This window comes from Phocoena sinus, chromosome 5 (assembly GCF_008692025.1).
Source record: "Phocoena sinus isolate mPhoSin1 chromosome 5, mPhoSin1.pri, whole genome shotgun sequence".
Classification (NCBI taxonomy): domain Eukaryota; kingdom Metazoa; phylum Chordata; class Mammalia; order Artiodactyla; family Phocoenidae; genus Phocoena; species Phocoena sinus.
The window spans coordinates 3958524-3975192 of NC_045767.1; the positions used below are offsets into that span (position 1 = coordinate 3958524).

The 16669-nt window shown below is 54.5% G+C and overlaps 1 protein-coding gene across 2 annotated transcripts in view; it reads right to left on the minus strand.

Moving 5' to 3' along the window:
* Positions 1 to 16669, minus strand: part of SORCS2 (sortilin related VPS10 domain containing receptor 2) — a 469795-nt gene that overhangs the window by 280684 nt on the left and 172442 nt on the right. For both annotated transcript variants that reach the window (XM_032633367.1, XM_032633366.1), the window contains exon 2: positions 7430 to 7497. In XM_032633367.1, coding sequence (XP_032489258.1) covers positions 7430 to 7461 — 32 coding nt within the window. In that variant the 5' untranslated portion in view covers positions 7462 to 7497. The remainder of the gene's footprint in view (positions 1 to 7429; positions 7498 to 16669) is intronic.

The window sequence follows — 16669 nt, forward strand, 5'->3', positions numbered from 1 at the left end:
AAATCACGCAACTGCAAAATAAAATAATATTGAACTACGCTCTCACATCTGCTTGAATGCAGACATGCAAAGTCTGCTGATTCCAGAGACGTGGGGCTGGAATCACTCTGCAAACAGATTGACAAAGGAAGAGAAAAAGGAAGGTGGAGACGTGGACAGACAGTCTCTGCAGCCCTGATGAGAACAGCTAAATCCGGGGGATAAAAATCCTCGCGTTCCCACAGCAGGGGAAGGCTTAGCTCGACCAGCTTACGTGGCCTACAGGGATAAATTACCAATTACTCGGCGGGAGTATCAATCACACTTCTAAAGGCGGCACGATGCCAGTTACATTAATTTTTAAAACACAGTAAACCGTAGAACATATCGATTGTGGATAGACTCGTACTTGTGTACTTAACACACGATGCCCCCGTGGGGACGATCCAGGCAGGGTTACTGCTGGGATGGAGATGGTGGGGCATGGGGGAGGTGGAAGGAGGGAGGAGAGAGCTGGGCTGCATCAGAATCTCGAGCGGTGTGTTTCTTTAAGAGCTGGAGGTCCCAGAAAGAAAAAAGAATTAACATCTATCACAGCTAGGGAACCGGTACTGGGCCAGACTAGTCCCTGCTGCGGTAACAGCTGAAGCCCGAAATTCCAGTGACTTAACCCATCTTATTCCTGCTTACCATCCACTGGCTCAAACAAATCAGATGACCCCAAAATAACCACAGGGGAGACCAGGGAAGGGAGGAAAAGCTTGGATTATTTGGTGAGCACGCAGTTGTCTCTGGCACGTGGGTACCCAGGGAAGCTGGCACACCACATTCCGCGCTTTCTGTGCGTGTTAAAAATCTCATGATCAAAGTGAGGACGGCGGGAGAGAATCGCCCTCCCCCCACCCCAGTAAAAGGGTGGGAGTTCCACCAAGGCACTCAGAGAAAACCTGAGACCCGCCCCGTGGGTATTCCCGAGGTTGCCCCAGCCGAAGGTCCTGCCCGAGGTCACAGGTGCGGGTAGAAGGGCAGGGCTGGCACGGCCTTCACACCGTCCAGACACGGTGTGAACGGGGCCGTGGACCAGGGGCTGCATCACAGCAGAGGGAAGGTGGGCCGAGGTCCACTTTCTCTCTGTCTCAGAATGCTCCCAGCCCCTCTTGTTCTGTCTGACGGTATCGGGGCCAACTCTGTGCTTCTGGCTCCTACACCACCTGCAGGGAGGGCCTCATAGATGCGAACGGTCTTGTAGGTCCCGGCGGTGTTTCCCAAGGACCGCGTCTCCATACTTCCATCCATTCATTCATCTGTCATCTGTCCATCCATCCCTCCATCCTCTCAGTCGTACGTTTATCGGTACATCTATCCCTGCATCTGTCCACCCATCTGTATATGCATCCATCCATCCATCCACCCAGCGCCCAACATCACCTTCCGTGCCAGATCTGATCTAGGTTCTAGGCATCGGGAGACCATCAAGGTGGACCCCACAGGTCTCCATTCTCAATCAGTGTATGTTCTGCCAGGCAGGTGGAGGAGGGAGTGGGGAGCACGGAGAGACAAACTACATACACAGGAACCCCTACACTCAAGGAGCGATGCGATAAGGAATGCCTGGGGACTGCTGTACGCTGAGTAGTGGGGTGGCTTTTCTGAGGAAACGAGGTTTATGCTGAGATTGAATGTCCACAAGGAGGCAGTACCCAAGCGTCAGCGCCAAGCGTACGCTGTGCCAGCTGCCACAGAAGGGACGGGCCCTTGCACGGTCAAGTTTCAGCCAGCAGGCCAGGTGGCTGGAGACCGAGGAATAAGGGTGGCGGGGTGGGGGGGAGTGGAGGAGTTGGGGTGGGGGATGGGATAGGAGTCAGGGGCTCAGCATCTCTGCGGGGGATGTGACGTGGATGCCAGTCCAAGAGCCCTGGGAAGCCGGCAGGATGCTAAGCCTCACTCCCAGCCAGCCCAGCCCCTGGCTACTCAACGCGTGGTCCCTGGACCAGCGGCCTGGGCACATCCAGGAGCCTGTCAGAAATGCAGACCAGGGAAGTCTGAGGTGCACTGCTCTGGACCAGCCCTTCTGGGGCTGTTCTCCCCTGGGGCACTTCTGAGACGTCCCCACACTGCGTCCACATCTTCCAAGGCAGGGCCTGAGCGGTGGTAGTTTTTAAGAGCTTTTTCGGTGACTTTTACATACCTCCCGCTAAGGGCCCACCGTCTACCCACTGGCCATTGCTCAGCTCTCGAGGGCTTGCGTTTACCTTGTTAGGAGCATTTATGAGGCAGCCGAGTCTCACTGGCCATTTGGGATCCAGCTTCGGAGACACAAAATGGGCCTCTCAGGACCCCAGCCCGGGTTGGCCAGCGGCAATCTGGGCTCTTGAAACTCGGCCCTGCAGTTGCCCAGACCAAGTCATGCGAGCCGTGAACACTGCCCAGCACTGCTCAGAGTTTGCCTAGCAGCCCAGCAAGCTCAGTGTCACCTGAAACTTGTTAAAAACGTGGCGCGTCAGGCCCCGCCCAGACCTGGGAATCGGAGTCTGAATTTCAGCCAGACCCCAGGTGATTCACACGCCCCTGAAAGTGGGAGAAGCCCTGCTTTGGGAGATGGATTTTTCAACTGGGGACAATATCGCCCCCAAGGGGGCACAAATTGGTTCTTGAGGGGTGTGAAGATTCTTACCGTTCATGTACAAAGCACATATCCCACATAGAACTTAAACAGAAATACAGTGATGGGCAGATGAGGGACTGGGAGGAAGATGTCTAAGAAGGCTCCTCGCAGGGAGGGAAGGGGCAATCATGGAAAAACAGTGGGTCCCCGTTTTCACACTGAAAGGCCGGCCTCCTGGAGCCCCCTCAGTTCCTGTCTGTCACCCACTCTGCCTGAACTCCCTCGGCACCTAGCAGAGAGCCCTGAACCACGGGAAGAACCTCTGACGTCCTCCTGCAAGACGGGGTGCGGGAACACAGGGGGACACGTACAGATCATTTCGTTTTAATTTTCATATTTCTAAGACTATTTATCCTGATCTTAAAATCGTTACAGTTCTATCAGGAGGAGATACAAATTGCACGTGAGGCCTTTAGACGTGCCATAAGCATCCTTGTTCTTCTATACTTGCCGCTGCAGCTCCTGGCTCTGCCCACTGAAATCCCCCCGCCCGGACTTGGATGGGGAGTGGTGGCGATGCACGGGTGTTGGCCACGGGGGCTACCAGGGCAAGTAAGCAGGACAGGACGTGGGCGTGTGTGCATGTCAAGTCCCTAAGGCCTTGCAAGGAGAGGGGCTGGGGGGTGGAGGCAGTGAGGTGAGCTGGGATCCCCTGAGGATGCAGAGGGGAGTGTGGCTGAGGGGACAGAGGACAGGGACAGGTGCAGGAGCCATCGAGGCAAATAGATCCAGGTGTGATCCCAGAGCTTGGCGATGGACTGTGTACTGGGCTGAATGGTAGCACCAGAAAGATCTGTCCTCATCCTAACCCCCAGAGACTGTGTGCGACCTTATTTGGAAAAGAGGCCTTTGCAGATGCAATTAAGCTAGAGATCTGGAGATGAGATCACCCTGGATTACCTGGGTGTGTCGTAAATCCAAAGACAAGTGTCCTTATAAGGAAGGCACAGAGGAGAGACACGCGGTGCTGGGGGGAGGCCAGGTGAAGATGGAGGCAGAGATGGGAGAGATTTGGCCACTAGGGGCGCCATGAGGAGCTGGAAGAAGCAGCAAGACTCCCCCTCCAGAGCCTCCGGCGGGAGCCCGGCCCTGCCCGCATCTCGATTTCAGACTTCTGGCCTGTAGGACTGTGAGAGAACAAATTCTTCTCGCTGTAAGCCCCCAGTGTTCAGTCATTTGTCCCAGCAGCCCCAGGACATTTGCACAGACTGGACATGCAGGCCAGGGCAGGGTCAACCGGCTCCTCTAGTTACCATTCGCCTCAGGAGGCTCCAGGAGGGGAGGTGGACCAGCTCTGTTCTCGTCCGACCCCTGAGGCCAACCAGCAGCTTTCTCAGTGGTGCGGGGCTCCCTCCCTCCCACCCACGCCTGCACTGATGCAAAGGGGCCCGGAGGCTGAACAGAGAACAGCACCCACGCAGAAGGAAGGGGCAGAGTGCTAGACCATTGAAGCCAGCCAGGGAGAGACACTCCTGACAAGTGGCCCATGAAATGCAGGACAATTAAAAATGCATTCAGCTTCGATTTCGGAGAGCCATTTCCAGAATGTAAATACCACACCTGTCATTAAAAATGTATTTATTGCAATTACACAGGAGAATTCTTGGGAGGCTGGGTGCACGTTCAATAAGTGTGTCTTTAATAACCCCATCGAATACGTGTTGCCAGGCACTGACACCCTTAACCTCCACGTGCACCCCAAACGGCAGACAGAGGGCGGTGGCATCCCCCAAAATGACGGATGCCAATCTTTCCCCTTCCAAACAAACTCGCACAAGTCTCAAAATGGAGAGGACACGAGTAGACGATGCTCACAAGAGGAAATGCGATTAAACACAGAAACTGCCCACCCTTGCTAGGAATCACAGGCATGCGAATGAAAACGGCACTGCAGTCCCTTTGGGCCGGTAGGTTAGCAAGTTTCAGAAAAGCTGCCAGCCTGAAGCCGGCCAGGAGGCAGGGCCCTTGCCCCAGGTGGAGAGCTGCTTTCCTCCTGAAAAAGAATTTGGCACTTCAGCATGCCAGCCGTAAATCTGCTCAGTAAAGATGCGTCTCAGGGAACAAAATGGAAAGGGAAGCGCCATGCTGAAACTTCTTACGGCAGCAGCAGCGCTAAGTACTAGAATGAATCGGTTCAAGGGGCGAGGGCAGGGCCATAAAACATGACGCAGCCCGTGGCGCAACATGGAAAAACGGGAAACATCTTGTATGTGCGAAAGAAAGAAGAGTCACAACTTTATTCTACCTCTCGCTGTACAACTCTCTCAGCATAAGAGGGATGAGATAAACAAAGAAAGCAATTGGGCCCCACGCGTGGGGATGTGGGTGAACTTTCTTGAAACGACTGATGCTTCTGCGTGTATTTTTAATAACGGAGAGAAAACGTCTGAGTCTAGAGACTGTAATGAGAAAGGAATGTGGAAAATTAACATCTGTTAATTCGCTTTGGATTAAAACTAACTTTAGAGGGTGTGCTGTCCTGGGGACGATTCACAGGTAATCTCCTTCAGCTGCACAACCTCCCATCCAGGGATATTTTATCCCCATTTTACAGACAAGGAGACTGAGGCTCTCGGGAGGAAAAAGAGGCCCCAGTGGAGCAGCTCTGAGGTGAGTGGTTTGGCCTCCTTGAGACAGGCTGGGACCTGGGACCCTTTGCTGCAGCCCTTGCCCCTGGACAAACATCTCCTGGAGCAACAAAATACAAAGAAACTACAAGCGGCTAAAAATAACTGTGAGCACGTGCAGTTGGGGCAAACTACGGACAACACGGATACAAACAGACCAAAAACCCAACTGCCACTTCTGAAGAGCCGGCAGCAAAAACAGGGTGTCGACCGGCAGCAAAAGCAGGGTCCTGAGCACGCCCCCCTGCCCCCCCTGCACTCAACCCCACGGAAGGGGTGGTCAAACCACTTAAGCTGCCCCTTCTCCGGGACCTGCCCCTCCCCTCACCCCATATAAGGCACCAGCTCTCTGCCCTCAGGGAACAGCAAGGGAACCTGCTGTTTGTTTTCGATCCCCCCTGCTGCAGCAGGGGCCCCAGTAAAGCCTTGCCTGAATTTCTTGTCTGGCCTCTGATCAATTTCTATTGATTAAGGAGGCCAAGAACCCTGGCCGTTAACATCCTGATTTCCCTACCTGCTTCTGAAGAATTCTGAGTCTGGAGGCCTGGTCCCCATGCTGTGGGGCTGGCCAAGGTCTGTTCCACCCGCCATGCTACCCCGGCTAGGCCTCGCAGCAAATTTTAACTACACCCAGCAACTCTGTCTGAATCAGCACACGTTACACCAGGAAGGCCCCTTGACTACCCGAAGCAACATTTCCGATAACCTCACTTTCTCCGTCCCCAGCGGTGCTGAGATGCTGCGAGAGCAGAGGGAAGCTGGTACCCACACTCAGCGTGGATTAGCGAACATTCATGAAGATCTGGGCTGACAGACAGGAGTTGGGGAATGCGTTCGTTAGTCGAGGAATTCCGCTTGGAGGAAGAGAAGACAAGTGCCTCTCTCCACTTTGCAGCCAAGGGGACCTGGCCTTGGACCGTCCACCTGGCAGAAGGGAGCCCTCCAGGGGCCGGCCCTTCCCAAGGAGACTGGCCCTGAAACCAATCCTCAAATGTGAATCTTCGAAGGGCAGCCGATGAGATGTCACTGGAGCTTTAATGTTCTCACCACTTCCCGCTCTCCTCCCAAACGATGAACCGCCTTATCGGACCCTGGAGGGGCATTTTTGAAAGCAACCTCCTTGGTGGGCGAGTTGATTCAAGGCACGAGATCAGAACAGTACCAACACATAAAGAAATTGGGGGTCGCAGCAGGAAAACATCTATCGCAGACTGCTTGTCCCGAGGCCGGCGATGGAATTGGAAAGCAGGCTGGTGAGTTTGGGAGGCAAATCCACAGGTGAGAGGGGCAGCCTAGGAAAGGTGCTTCTGTTGGAAAAGGGAAGGAAAACACACGGCTCCCCAGACCCCACATCAGCAGCAGGGCGACCAAGCCGGCTGGTCCAAGGCAACACTGTTCCTCATCTAGCAAAGAAAGCACCCAACTCGAGGGTCATTTCGGCAACTGGCCAAAGCATTACGAATTCCCTCAGTAAGAACCAACAATGAATCATGGAGCGCCTTCACTAAAAGCAAAGCCAAAAGTCAAAAATAAATCAACTCAAGGTGGTTGCATATAAATCAGGAGTCCTGATCAGCCGCTTTCGGCGTTTTTAGTGGATTTCAAACTTAAAAACCAATTAATTATTACTCAAGAGACACATCTTGGAAAGCAAAACGGTTCAACACGCAGACAACATGGGAATGGCGCACGGGGCCCGGCGGACACGGCATCCTTGCCCGAGAGAAGCTTTGAAAACACAGCCCAGGATGCTGGGAAACTTCCTTCCCCAGGGTGAGGATAATCGGTGTGTTTGGGGGACTCCAGGAGCCGCGTCGGAAGCTCAGAGCAGAAGCAGAGGAGATTGTGCACTGACCTGAATTCACAATGCAAACCCCCTTCCCCCGGGGGAGGAAAAAAAGCCAGGGCAGAAGAACACAGACAGAAAGGAAAGAAAGCAAAGAAGCCTTCTGAATGGCTGTCTGTTCTCCAGCCCTGTCTGTGTCACTGACGAAACACTTCATTAGTTTCAACTTCTGTATGCGTTTTCTAGCCAAAGAGAAGTCGAGAGGCCGCCAGCCAATGGGGGCTGCTCCAGCCGGGCCTTCGGATCTCAGACCCCGGCCTGGGATACGCGCAGGTATGGGAGGAGAAAAGGCCCACCCTCGGGCTGACTTACCGCCACAGAGAACTTTCCAGAACCTTCCCCATGTCTGCATGGTAATACTTCGTCAGGATTAAGATCACCTGTGGCGGCAACAAAGACAAATGCAGAAATCAGTGGATTTCAAGGTTCTGAACGGGGGGATATCATACAACACTTCCCGCACCCAGGATTTGGGGTCTCTCCAGTGTCAGCCGCCCGGGCCTCTCTAGCTGACCCCGGAGTCCCGGCCACCTGGCCCCAGAGCACTCCGACCCGGCGCTGGTTTCTGCTCTGCAGAGTGATTTGGGGAACCTCCCCGTCCTGTGAGGTCCACCCAGTAGCTGCCACTCGGCAGGAATCACTCCAGCTCGGGCCTGGACGGTCTCAAACTGTGGTCCAAGGGATGCTGAGGTGGTGGTCCTGGTGGGCACAGAACGCACGGGGCGAGGCTTCCAAAGAGGGGCTGAGTCCCCACCAGCGCCTTCGAGAATGACCAGAAGCTGGCCAGCACGCAGGACAAGGGCATCCCCGGAAGTACATGGTGTCATTACGTTCCCCGGAGTGGCGGCTGACGACACAGCCAGCGACGGCGGGCTGGGAAGGTGGGCGAGGACAGCTGGGACGGCTGGAGGGGCCCATAAACCATCGACGGCACACACACTTTTTACTGGTGCTGAACTATGCATCGCACACACTGGGCCCTACTTAACAAGACGTCTTCATTTCATACCTGTGCGGGAAGTGCAACTGCTTATAAAAATGAAAATCAACGTGTGTAAGAGCACCCCAAAACCCTCCCCTCAAAAATGTAACGATCACAAGGAAACAAGGCTTCATTCACCTGCCGGGCAGCAAGAGAGCCCCCTCCCCCATGACTTCACGAGCCAGTGCATTTTCCTGGACATCACATTTCATTTCACTCACTGCCAGACCCTATTAGCTGCTCCCAGCATTGCCGTTGCCATGGGAACGCCGGGAGGTAAAGTGGGAACAGCCCCTGGGTCCCAGCGGTGCCACTGGCCTGGATAATTTAGGGTCACCACACTGGCCATCCCCAAGTTTGGCTGGTCTTTCTTTCCCTGGTGATTAAAGCAGGGAAGATATAAGGAAGGGATGTCAAGTGAAACAGGCCAGTGTGCGTTTTAGAGGCAGCGATGATTAAAAAAAAAAAAAGAAGCAGAGGTCTCGTCACTGGAGGCGCGATCAGCCTGCCTTGCTGGGGAACAAAGCTATTTTCTCCTGCCGCGCTCTCGGGCTGCCCTAGTCAAGCAGGAATCCTCTGAAGATTGGGGGAAGGCAGCAGAATGACAGGCCCTGGACGCGCAGGAGACAAGCGTATTTTTAACCTATTGATTTATATTTTATACTCTTGCTGTTCCCAGAGGGGATTTCAAGAAGTGGGAGTATGACAGCTGGAAGGGACCTCAAAGTCTGTTTAATCCGGCCCCATCCAGGGTGAAATCCTCACCCCCGCAGCCTTCTCGAGCACCTGCCATCTGGGCTCTGCTCGCACGCCTGGAGGGGTGGGGGACTCAGCCCCTACCGTGGTGCCCGGGCCCCTGCGTGGGCTGAGCCCAGTCTCCCGGTAACTACTGCCCGTGTGGACTAGTTCTGCCACTGTGGACGATCACCAAGGGGTTCCCCCTCCCACTCCCTTCCTTCTGGGTGACATTCCCCACTCATGCCCACCGCCTTCATCCTAAGCTCCAGCCATTCCTGGCCTTTGCACAAGCTGTTTCTCATCTTGGGACCCTCTTCCCCCCACCACCTCTAATGCCTTGGTTAAATGCTACTCAGCTTTCAGATCTCAGGCTGATTGACACCGCCTCCAGGAAGTCCCCCAGGCCCCTCCCCTGGATTCAATGTCCCCTCCCAAATCCTTCAGACCCTGCGCTTCCCGCTGCCCCAGCACAGCTCACGGGGCCTGTTACCAACACTGGGTAATGAGCCCTTTAGGGAGGGGACTGTGTCTTGTTTTACGCCCCAGCGCTGGGCATAGCGCCTGCTGTATCATGAGCGCTCAAACCGCTCACGGGAGGAAACAGGAGGTGGCATTTCCCACAGTGACGATAAATAAGGCAGTGAAGCCAGGCGGAGGCGATGCCCTGAGCATCCATTCACAAGCCACCCTCTTCTGTCAAGAGGGCACCATCCCTCTTCGTGCAGGGGGATGGACTCGCTCTCCTGGCACCACCCTGACCTGCTAAGCCCGGGACCAGGACCCGGGTCGTGCCTGCTCGGGGCTGACGCAAGGAGCTGCCCAGCTGGTCAGCCTGGGGGATGCAGAGAGCAGCGGGAAGGACCCCTCTCCTTTGGGGGCAGAACCTTCAAGCCCCAGGCACCTCGGTTTCTGGATCTACAGTGAGGAAATAATACCCAGCATCCCCTGGGAGGATGGGGATAAAGTTGTCAGCAGCACCTGGGAAGTGAGCCCCACACACCTTGTTAACACTCGCCAACGCCAGCTCTGTCACCGACGTGTGGGCACCGGGGCACGCGGTTCACCCGCATCAGCTCTACCCCCGGCGATCCTATGGGGCCACCGTGTTACGATCCCCGTTTGACAGACGAAGCAACTACAGCAGAGAAAGCTTAAGTACTGCGCCAAAACTGACTCATCCAGGAAGCAGACGAGCGGGATGCCTGCTTCCTGGACGCAGAAACTATGGGACTTCAGAGCTTAACTGCCAGGCTAAACCCACGTTCCATCTATTCAACGTCATTTCAAAGAGACGTCTATTCAACGTCGTTTCAAAGAACTAAAATGTATGACATGCCTTCTGGGGCCCTCAGCTAGTGGGTTTGGAAATGAAATATCCCAGGACCTATTTTTCCAGCGGCTGGTGTGTTAACTGCAGCTCTGGGGCGCTTTGATCTGGGCGGGAGAAAAATCCGGAATGTGAGTTGGGGCTTCTGTGTTCGGGCCGTTGCCAAGGGTCTCCTCCCCGCCTGAGGGGCCGCCTGAGCCCACTGGAGTCTCAGGACGGTAGGAAATCCAAGGAGAAGACAAGGATCGTGAGCTGCCCCTGCCCGCGGGAGGACAGGCCACAGCATCACTATTACCACACTATCCCACGTCACCCCCGTGTCCTGCTTTCTGCCTTCCGGTCCTCTGGGCCCTGGGGGGGACAGGCTCATGATGGGGGTGCTGGGGGCTTACGCTGTGCCAGCTCAGCACGTTTGTCATCGGATCCTCACTCGCCCCCCCCCAGGGAGGGGTCGCTACTATTGTTTCCATTTTACTGACGAGGAAACTGAGTCACAGAGCTGACAACTCGCTCATCTGACATTGTACACAACAGAACCAGGGCCTCTTGTGGCCAATCCAGGGCTTTCATTGGCTCTGTTTCCATCCCCCGACTTCTCCGTGATGTCCGCCTTCCCAGCGTGGGACGCAGAGATGCCCCTGGCTGCGCCCTCACCAAGGTCCAGCCAGCAGCCCTCCACCCCGAGAGACCAAGCCGTGACCCCAGAGGAGCCAACCTCTCTGGACTTTCCCCAAACCTGCCTGTTCCTGAGGCCGCTGGGCCAGAAACTCTGTGAAGGCAGAGGTTACGGTTAGTGGCCCTTTGATCCCCCCAAAATTCCCGGAGCTTAGGTCAGAGCAAAAGTTCACCAAGTTTTGTTGAGTGAGTGAATGAATGAGTAAAGGAATGAATATCCCCGGACAGAAGCTGATGACGAGAGGAACCAGAATCCGTCCTTCAGGCCAAGCCACAGCCGACCCCACTACCCTGATGTCTGGGCTCCCTCCAGAGCCCGTGTGCCTGGACCACCCCTCCTCTGACCCCAGCAGACACCGCCCGAGGGTGCAGAGCACGCCCTGTTCTTGAGCCCTGAGGCTCACTCACAGCAATGCCCAGCCCGACCCTCAGGGCAGGAAGCTCAGGAAGCCTGGTGGGCGTGAGATCCCCCAACCCCCTTACCCAGCAAGGGTGTCCCCGGCAGCCGGGCCGGTGGGCAGGCACCGACCTGTGCAGATGTTCGGGCCTGCGCTCAGGAGGCCCTGCGCTTGGTTTAATTCTCTGCTGTCACGTCTTGAAATTCTTTAAAAGTTTGAACAGGGGCCCTAGGTTTTCACGACGCAAGGGACCCTGTGAGCAACGTAGCTGGTCCCCAGGCAGCTGCCCGCTCCTCTGACGTTCCCAAGTTCAGTGCCCCTCCAGCCCTCCCCATGCCCTGGAGACGGCGTGTCTACTGGACGCCCAGTTCTACCAAGCCTGCTGAGCCCTGTATCCCTAGTCAGGGAAGCAAGGAGGGCAGGTCAAGGTCAGGGGCTGGAAGGAGGCCCACATGGGCATCAGATTAAACACCAGAGCCCGCGGGAACCTGGGACAGTTTCCTCCAGTGCCTCACCCTAGAAGTGGGGAGAGTGAGGTTCAGAGAGAGAGAGGGGCTCAGTGGGCACAGACGCTGGTCCCTAGAGATCCCGGTCCAGAGCCCAGCCACGCACCCACTGCCCCTCACGTTAATCCAGGGCCCGTGCCAGCCTGCTCCCTCACTGTGGGTGGCCAAGGGCTCTCTCTCTAAGAAGGAAAGGAAACCCTGGCGTCCATGATCAGCTCATGGAGAGACACCCCCAGCTCCATCACCACCAGCCTGTCTCCGGCCCCCACTCCACAGTTCAATTCCAAACCCAACAGTGAGTCATTCAATGCGCTCTTCTCTCTTCTGTCCGGTGAGCCTGTTATATTCACCTTGCAACAGGGCGCCGGGCCTGTGTCTCAAAGCGCCTGAAAGGGGCTTACGGTAACAGCCCAGTAGGTGGAGGAAGCCCCGCCCACCAGCCGAGGACCCTGATGTGTCATGAAGGGATCTCTTGCTCTGAGGGCAGGCTGGTCTGGGGGAGTCTCGGTGCCCAGGGCTGATGGAGGCCAGTCCCACCTGGGAACAGCATCCACTGTGCCGTTTATATTTTCTCCATCAGGTCTCGCTGGCACTGCTGGCACCGCTTCTCAGATGCATGAGAATAAAATGAGGCGGGGGCAGTGCAGCTGGACCACCCTGACCAGTCAGTTAAACCCTCTGAGCCCCGGTTTCCTCATCTGTGACATGGAGCTGATTCACGTAGGACCTCATGAGGCTGCTGGGAGGGTGATGTCTATGCACACGAGCTTATACCAGAAATCAGAACACAGACGCCGGGGCTAAGGTCCCGCCCCCTGAGCGGCCCCCAGCACGTTTCCAGGTCAGTTATTTCTGGAATCCTGGGGTTGGATTTACAAGAACATCACCACTGATGGAAAGTTGCTGGAGCCTCTTCCTCTCGGTCGGTACCCATCTGGGTCGGAGTCAGCAAGGCTGCGATGGCTCGAGGCACAGGCTCTTTGAGGGGCAGAGCGCTGAGCTGTGAGCTGGTCTAACCCCGGCACTGGCGTGGGTCTCACCGAGCTTCATCTTCACCAAGTTTGCCGTTAGGAGCGCTCAGCGCTGCCACCCAAGACGTGCCCATCTCAGAATGAGAAACATCCAGGTCACCTCCAACTTTGGGCCCTGAGCCTTCTAAACAGCCAATAGGAACAGACTTTCAATCCTCCTTACACTTGCGGACCTTCCAAGAGGTCAAGAATAATCAGAAAAAAATAACAAATACTCAGGCTCAATTCTGTGGTCAATCAATAAGCACATTGCAAAAAAATAAAGAGAGAGAGAGAGGGAGGGCAGCAAGAACTCAGGGCTAATTGTGAACTCTGAAATCAACTTCCCATCAGAAAAAGGGAAAACTTTTCTGATCAGAAAAAGGCATCACTGATGTCCTCCAGGCCAAGCAGACATAGCCAGCCATGGGGTGGACTAGGCTGGGGCCTCGCTACTCACGGTGGGGTCTGCACCAGCCACACTGGCTCCCCAGGAGATCCTAAAAGTGCAGAATCTGGGTGAGGCCCCACCCCAGACCTGCTGATTCAGAATCTGTGCTCTAATATTTGAGAGGCTGCACTGGCAGGTCCTCACCTCCCCAGGCCTGGATCCCCACCTGCTCAGCGACATGAGAAGCTGGGTCTCCTCATATCGCTCAAGAGGGCCCTGTCTTCTCCATTCTCACGCTGCTGACCTGGCAGGAAACATACTCTACCCTCAGGCATGCGCTCACTGCCATGACTTTCAGTCACCCCAGGGCCTTTGCATATGCCGACACCTGTATGTAGAGCACTTCTCTGCCCCTCTGCACTGTCTCCCTCCCGCTGTTGAGTGAATTAATCAGTTGAAAACTGGTTCCAAAAAGCCAAGACCATCTCCTGGTGCGGCCTTTCCCCATGCCCGCCCCACCTGTCCACTTGCCCAGGTGTGGAAGTTGACTCTGGAATGTGTATGACATTCCATCATCTTGGAACCATCTTGTGGGTTTAGGAGCCCACCTGAGGACTGAGGCCAGAAAGGGGAAGTATCCAGCCCAGGGTCACCTGGTAGATACGTCCTCTGGCAGAAGCCCGCTCCTGGCTCTCTGCACTGTGACGCACTGCTCCCTATAGGGAGATGCTGAGGGTGGGAAGGAGGTCAGGGTCTTTCACCAAAACCTCCAGTGATGACAGCAAATGCTTACACACCACCCACTCCACACCTTACATGCACCAACTATTCCATTACACAGATGAACAAACTGCAGAACAGAGAGATAAAACAATGACCCCCAGATCATAACAACTTGTATCAACACGTGGTGGGCCTTGGATGTGGGAACAAGTACAACAAATCGGGAATCAAACATTAGGAAGAGAAAACACAGGTCAAAAAAGAAGACAGAAAATAAGATTTTTTTATGGTGACTTCGAGTATTCATTCTGCAAACAGTCTAATCTCTCAACATGCCAGGCATGAAGATCCACAGAGAAGAAAGTAGCCAAGGACCCAGGGCCCATCGATAATGACATTGCCTCTGCACATGCGCTTCCGGGACGCTCGGAAGAGCACTGCCCAGGTGTAGGTATGTTTTTCACTCTCTGTAAACATGTGTTCACGTGTAGAAGGTGTGGGAGGCCAACCACACATGGGGATCTTTACATATGATATTACGGCGGGACTGCGGATCACACCCACACACAAAGGGATGCTTTCTGTACCGAGCTGTAAGCTAAAGGCATACCCCCCACCCCCAGGGGAGCCTTTGTAGAGGCCTGATCCAGCCATGGCATCTTACACCCTGTTCCAAAGAAGATGAGAGTCTCAGAGAGGCCGTGGGAGTCTTCCTGGGCCCCAGCAGGGGGACCCTCACAATAAAGAAGGCCCCGGCTTGTTTCATCTGTCCCACTGCTGGTCATGCCCCACCGGTTGGGCAGATTCTCTGTTCCCTTGAGTCTCAGTTTACTCATCTAAAAAATGGGAACAAAAGTCCCTGCTCTATCCACCCTAACCTCGTTGAAAGGTGACGGTGCATCGGAGAACGGACAGATATCAAAGGACTGTAAAAACTGTAAAGCACTCGTTTACAATAGCCAAGGCAATGGAAGCAACCTAAATGTCCATCAGCAGAGGAATGGATAATGGTGTGGTACATATATACAATGGAATACTACTTAGCCATGAAAAAGAATGCAGTAATGCCATTTGCAGCAACATGGATGGACCCAGAGATCGTCATACTGAGTGAAGTAAGTCAGACAGAGAAAGAGAAGTATCGTATGATATTGTTTATATGCGGACTCTAAATAAAAATTATACAAGTGAACTTATTTACAAAACAGAAACAAACTCACAAACTTATGGTTACCAGGGGGAAGGGTGGGAGGGAGGGATAGTTAGGGAGTTTGGGATTGACATGTACACACTGCTATATTTAAAATAGATAACCAACAAGGACCTACTGTCTAGCACACGGGACTCTGCTCAATATTATGTAACAACCTAAATGGGAAAAGCATTTGAAAAAGAATAGACACGTGTATACATATAACTGAAAAAAAAAGACTAAATAAAGAAGATTCACACCTGGTCATAATCAGGCAACCACTTTACTAGATTCCTATTTTTAAAAATAAAAGTTATTTACAAAAAAAAAAAGAAAAGAAACTGTAAAGCACCATCCCAGGGGAACGGGCTGATTACCAAAATCCAGGAGGGGAGATTTTCATATCGTTGACTGAAAAGAAAAATCACGCAAATATTCACAATGAATTGGGAACTGGACCGGTTTCACGAGAGACCTGCATCTGCCCACCCTGCGTTGGGCAAGGAGGCTGATCTACAATTGGTGGACGTCGGTGACCGCCCTTCTGCGCAAAGTCCCTCCTGGAGAAGGGGCTGCAGCCTCGGCCCAGCCAGGGCACGTCTGGGGTTGGCAGCTTGCTGGCTGACCTGGTGTGAGGCCCGCGGGCACCTCCCTGCCTTATGTACGCACTGTCAGGGCCTGAGACCTGCCTCGTGTCACCATGTCCCTTGGCCTCTCTGAGCCCAGTGCCCTACTCCGACCTGGGGGATGGCGCAGGGCTCGGCAGATTCCTCGCCCAACAGCAGAGCTGTTCCTGGGCCCACGTCTTGAGGATGAAGACATCCTACCAGACAAGCGCCGGCTGGCCCCGGTGTCCTCACTACCTGCACTTAGAAGGATGCCAGTCCAGGGAGGGAAAGGCTGGACCAGGACAAGGGAAAGCCGCAGGCAGGAGGGGCAGGAACCAAACTCGCTCACGATGGAGCCTCTTTCCAGGCCCCTGGGACCCAACAGCCAACAGAATCACAGCCCATCTACCCCGTGGCCCGGCAATTCCACTCCAGGGAGCTCTTCTGTAGATGTCCTGTGCACATGAACTGAGGGATGTCCAAAGTTACCGCCCGCGATACTGTTTATAACAGCTGGAGACCAGAAACACCGAGCAGATCCACCAACAGGCCCCGCCCACTCGCCAGGGCACAGCTACCCATGGAACACCGTGTAGCCGTCCAAGAGCAAAGATGCCCCACGGACAAGGCAGAAATGGCCCCAGGATGGTGAGCTCAGTGAGAGGAGGTGGGGGGGGGGGGCGGGGTGTGTGGAGAAAACCACAGTGTCACTTTTGTGTTAAAAACAGGAGAGGCAAAGCCACTGAATTGTACACTTCAAAACGGTTAAAATGGTGGCTTTTATGTTACTTGAATTTTACCTCAATGAAAAAAGTGAGGGTGGGGAATAAGGATCGATATTCGTTTCCGCTTGAGGATGCATGATGACACGCTGGAAGGGAATATAAGAAACTTTTTAACGCGGTGGCCTTTGGAGGGGGAGGGGTGGCCTTTGGAGGGGGAGGGGTGGCAGGAGGGGGTGGTTTCCCCTGGGGACCTTTTACTATCTGCAACCCTTGGAGC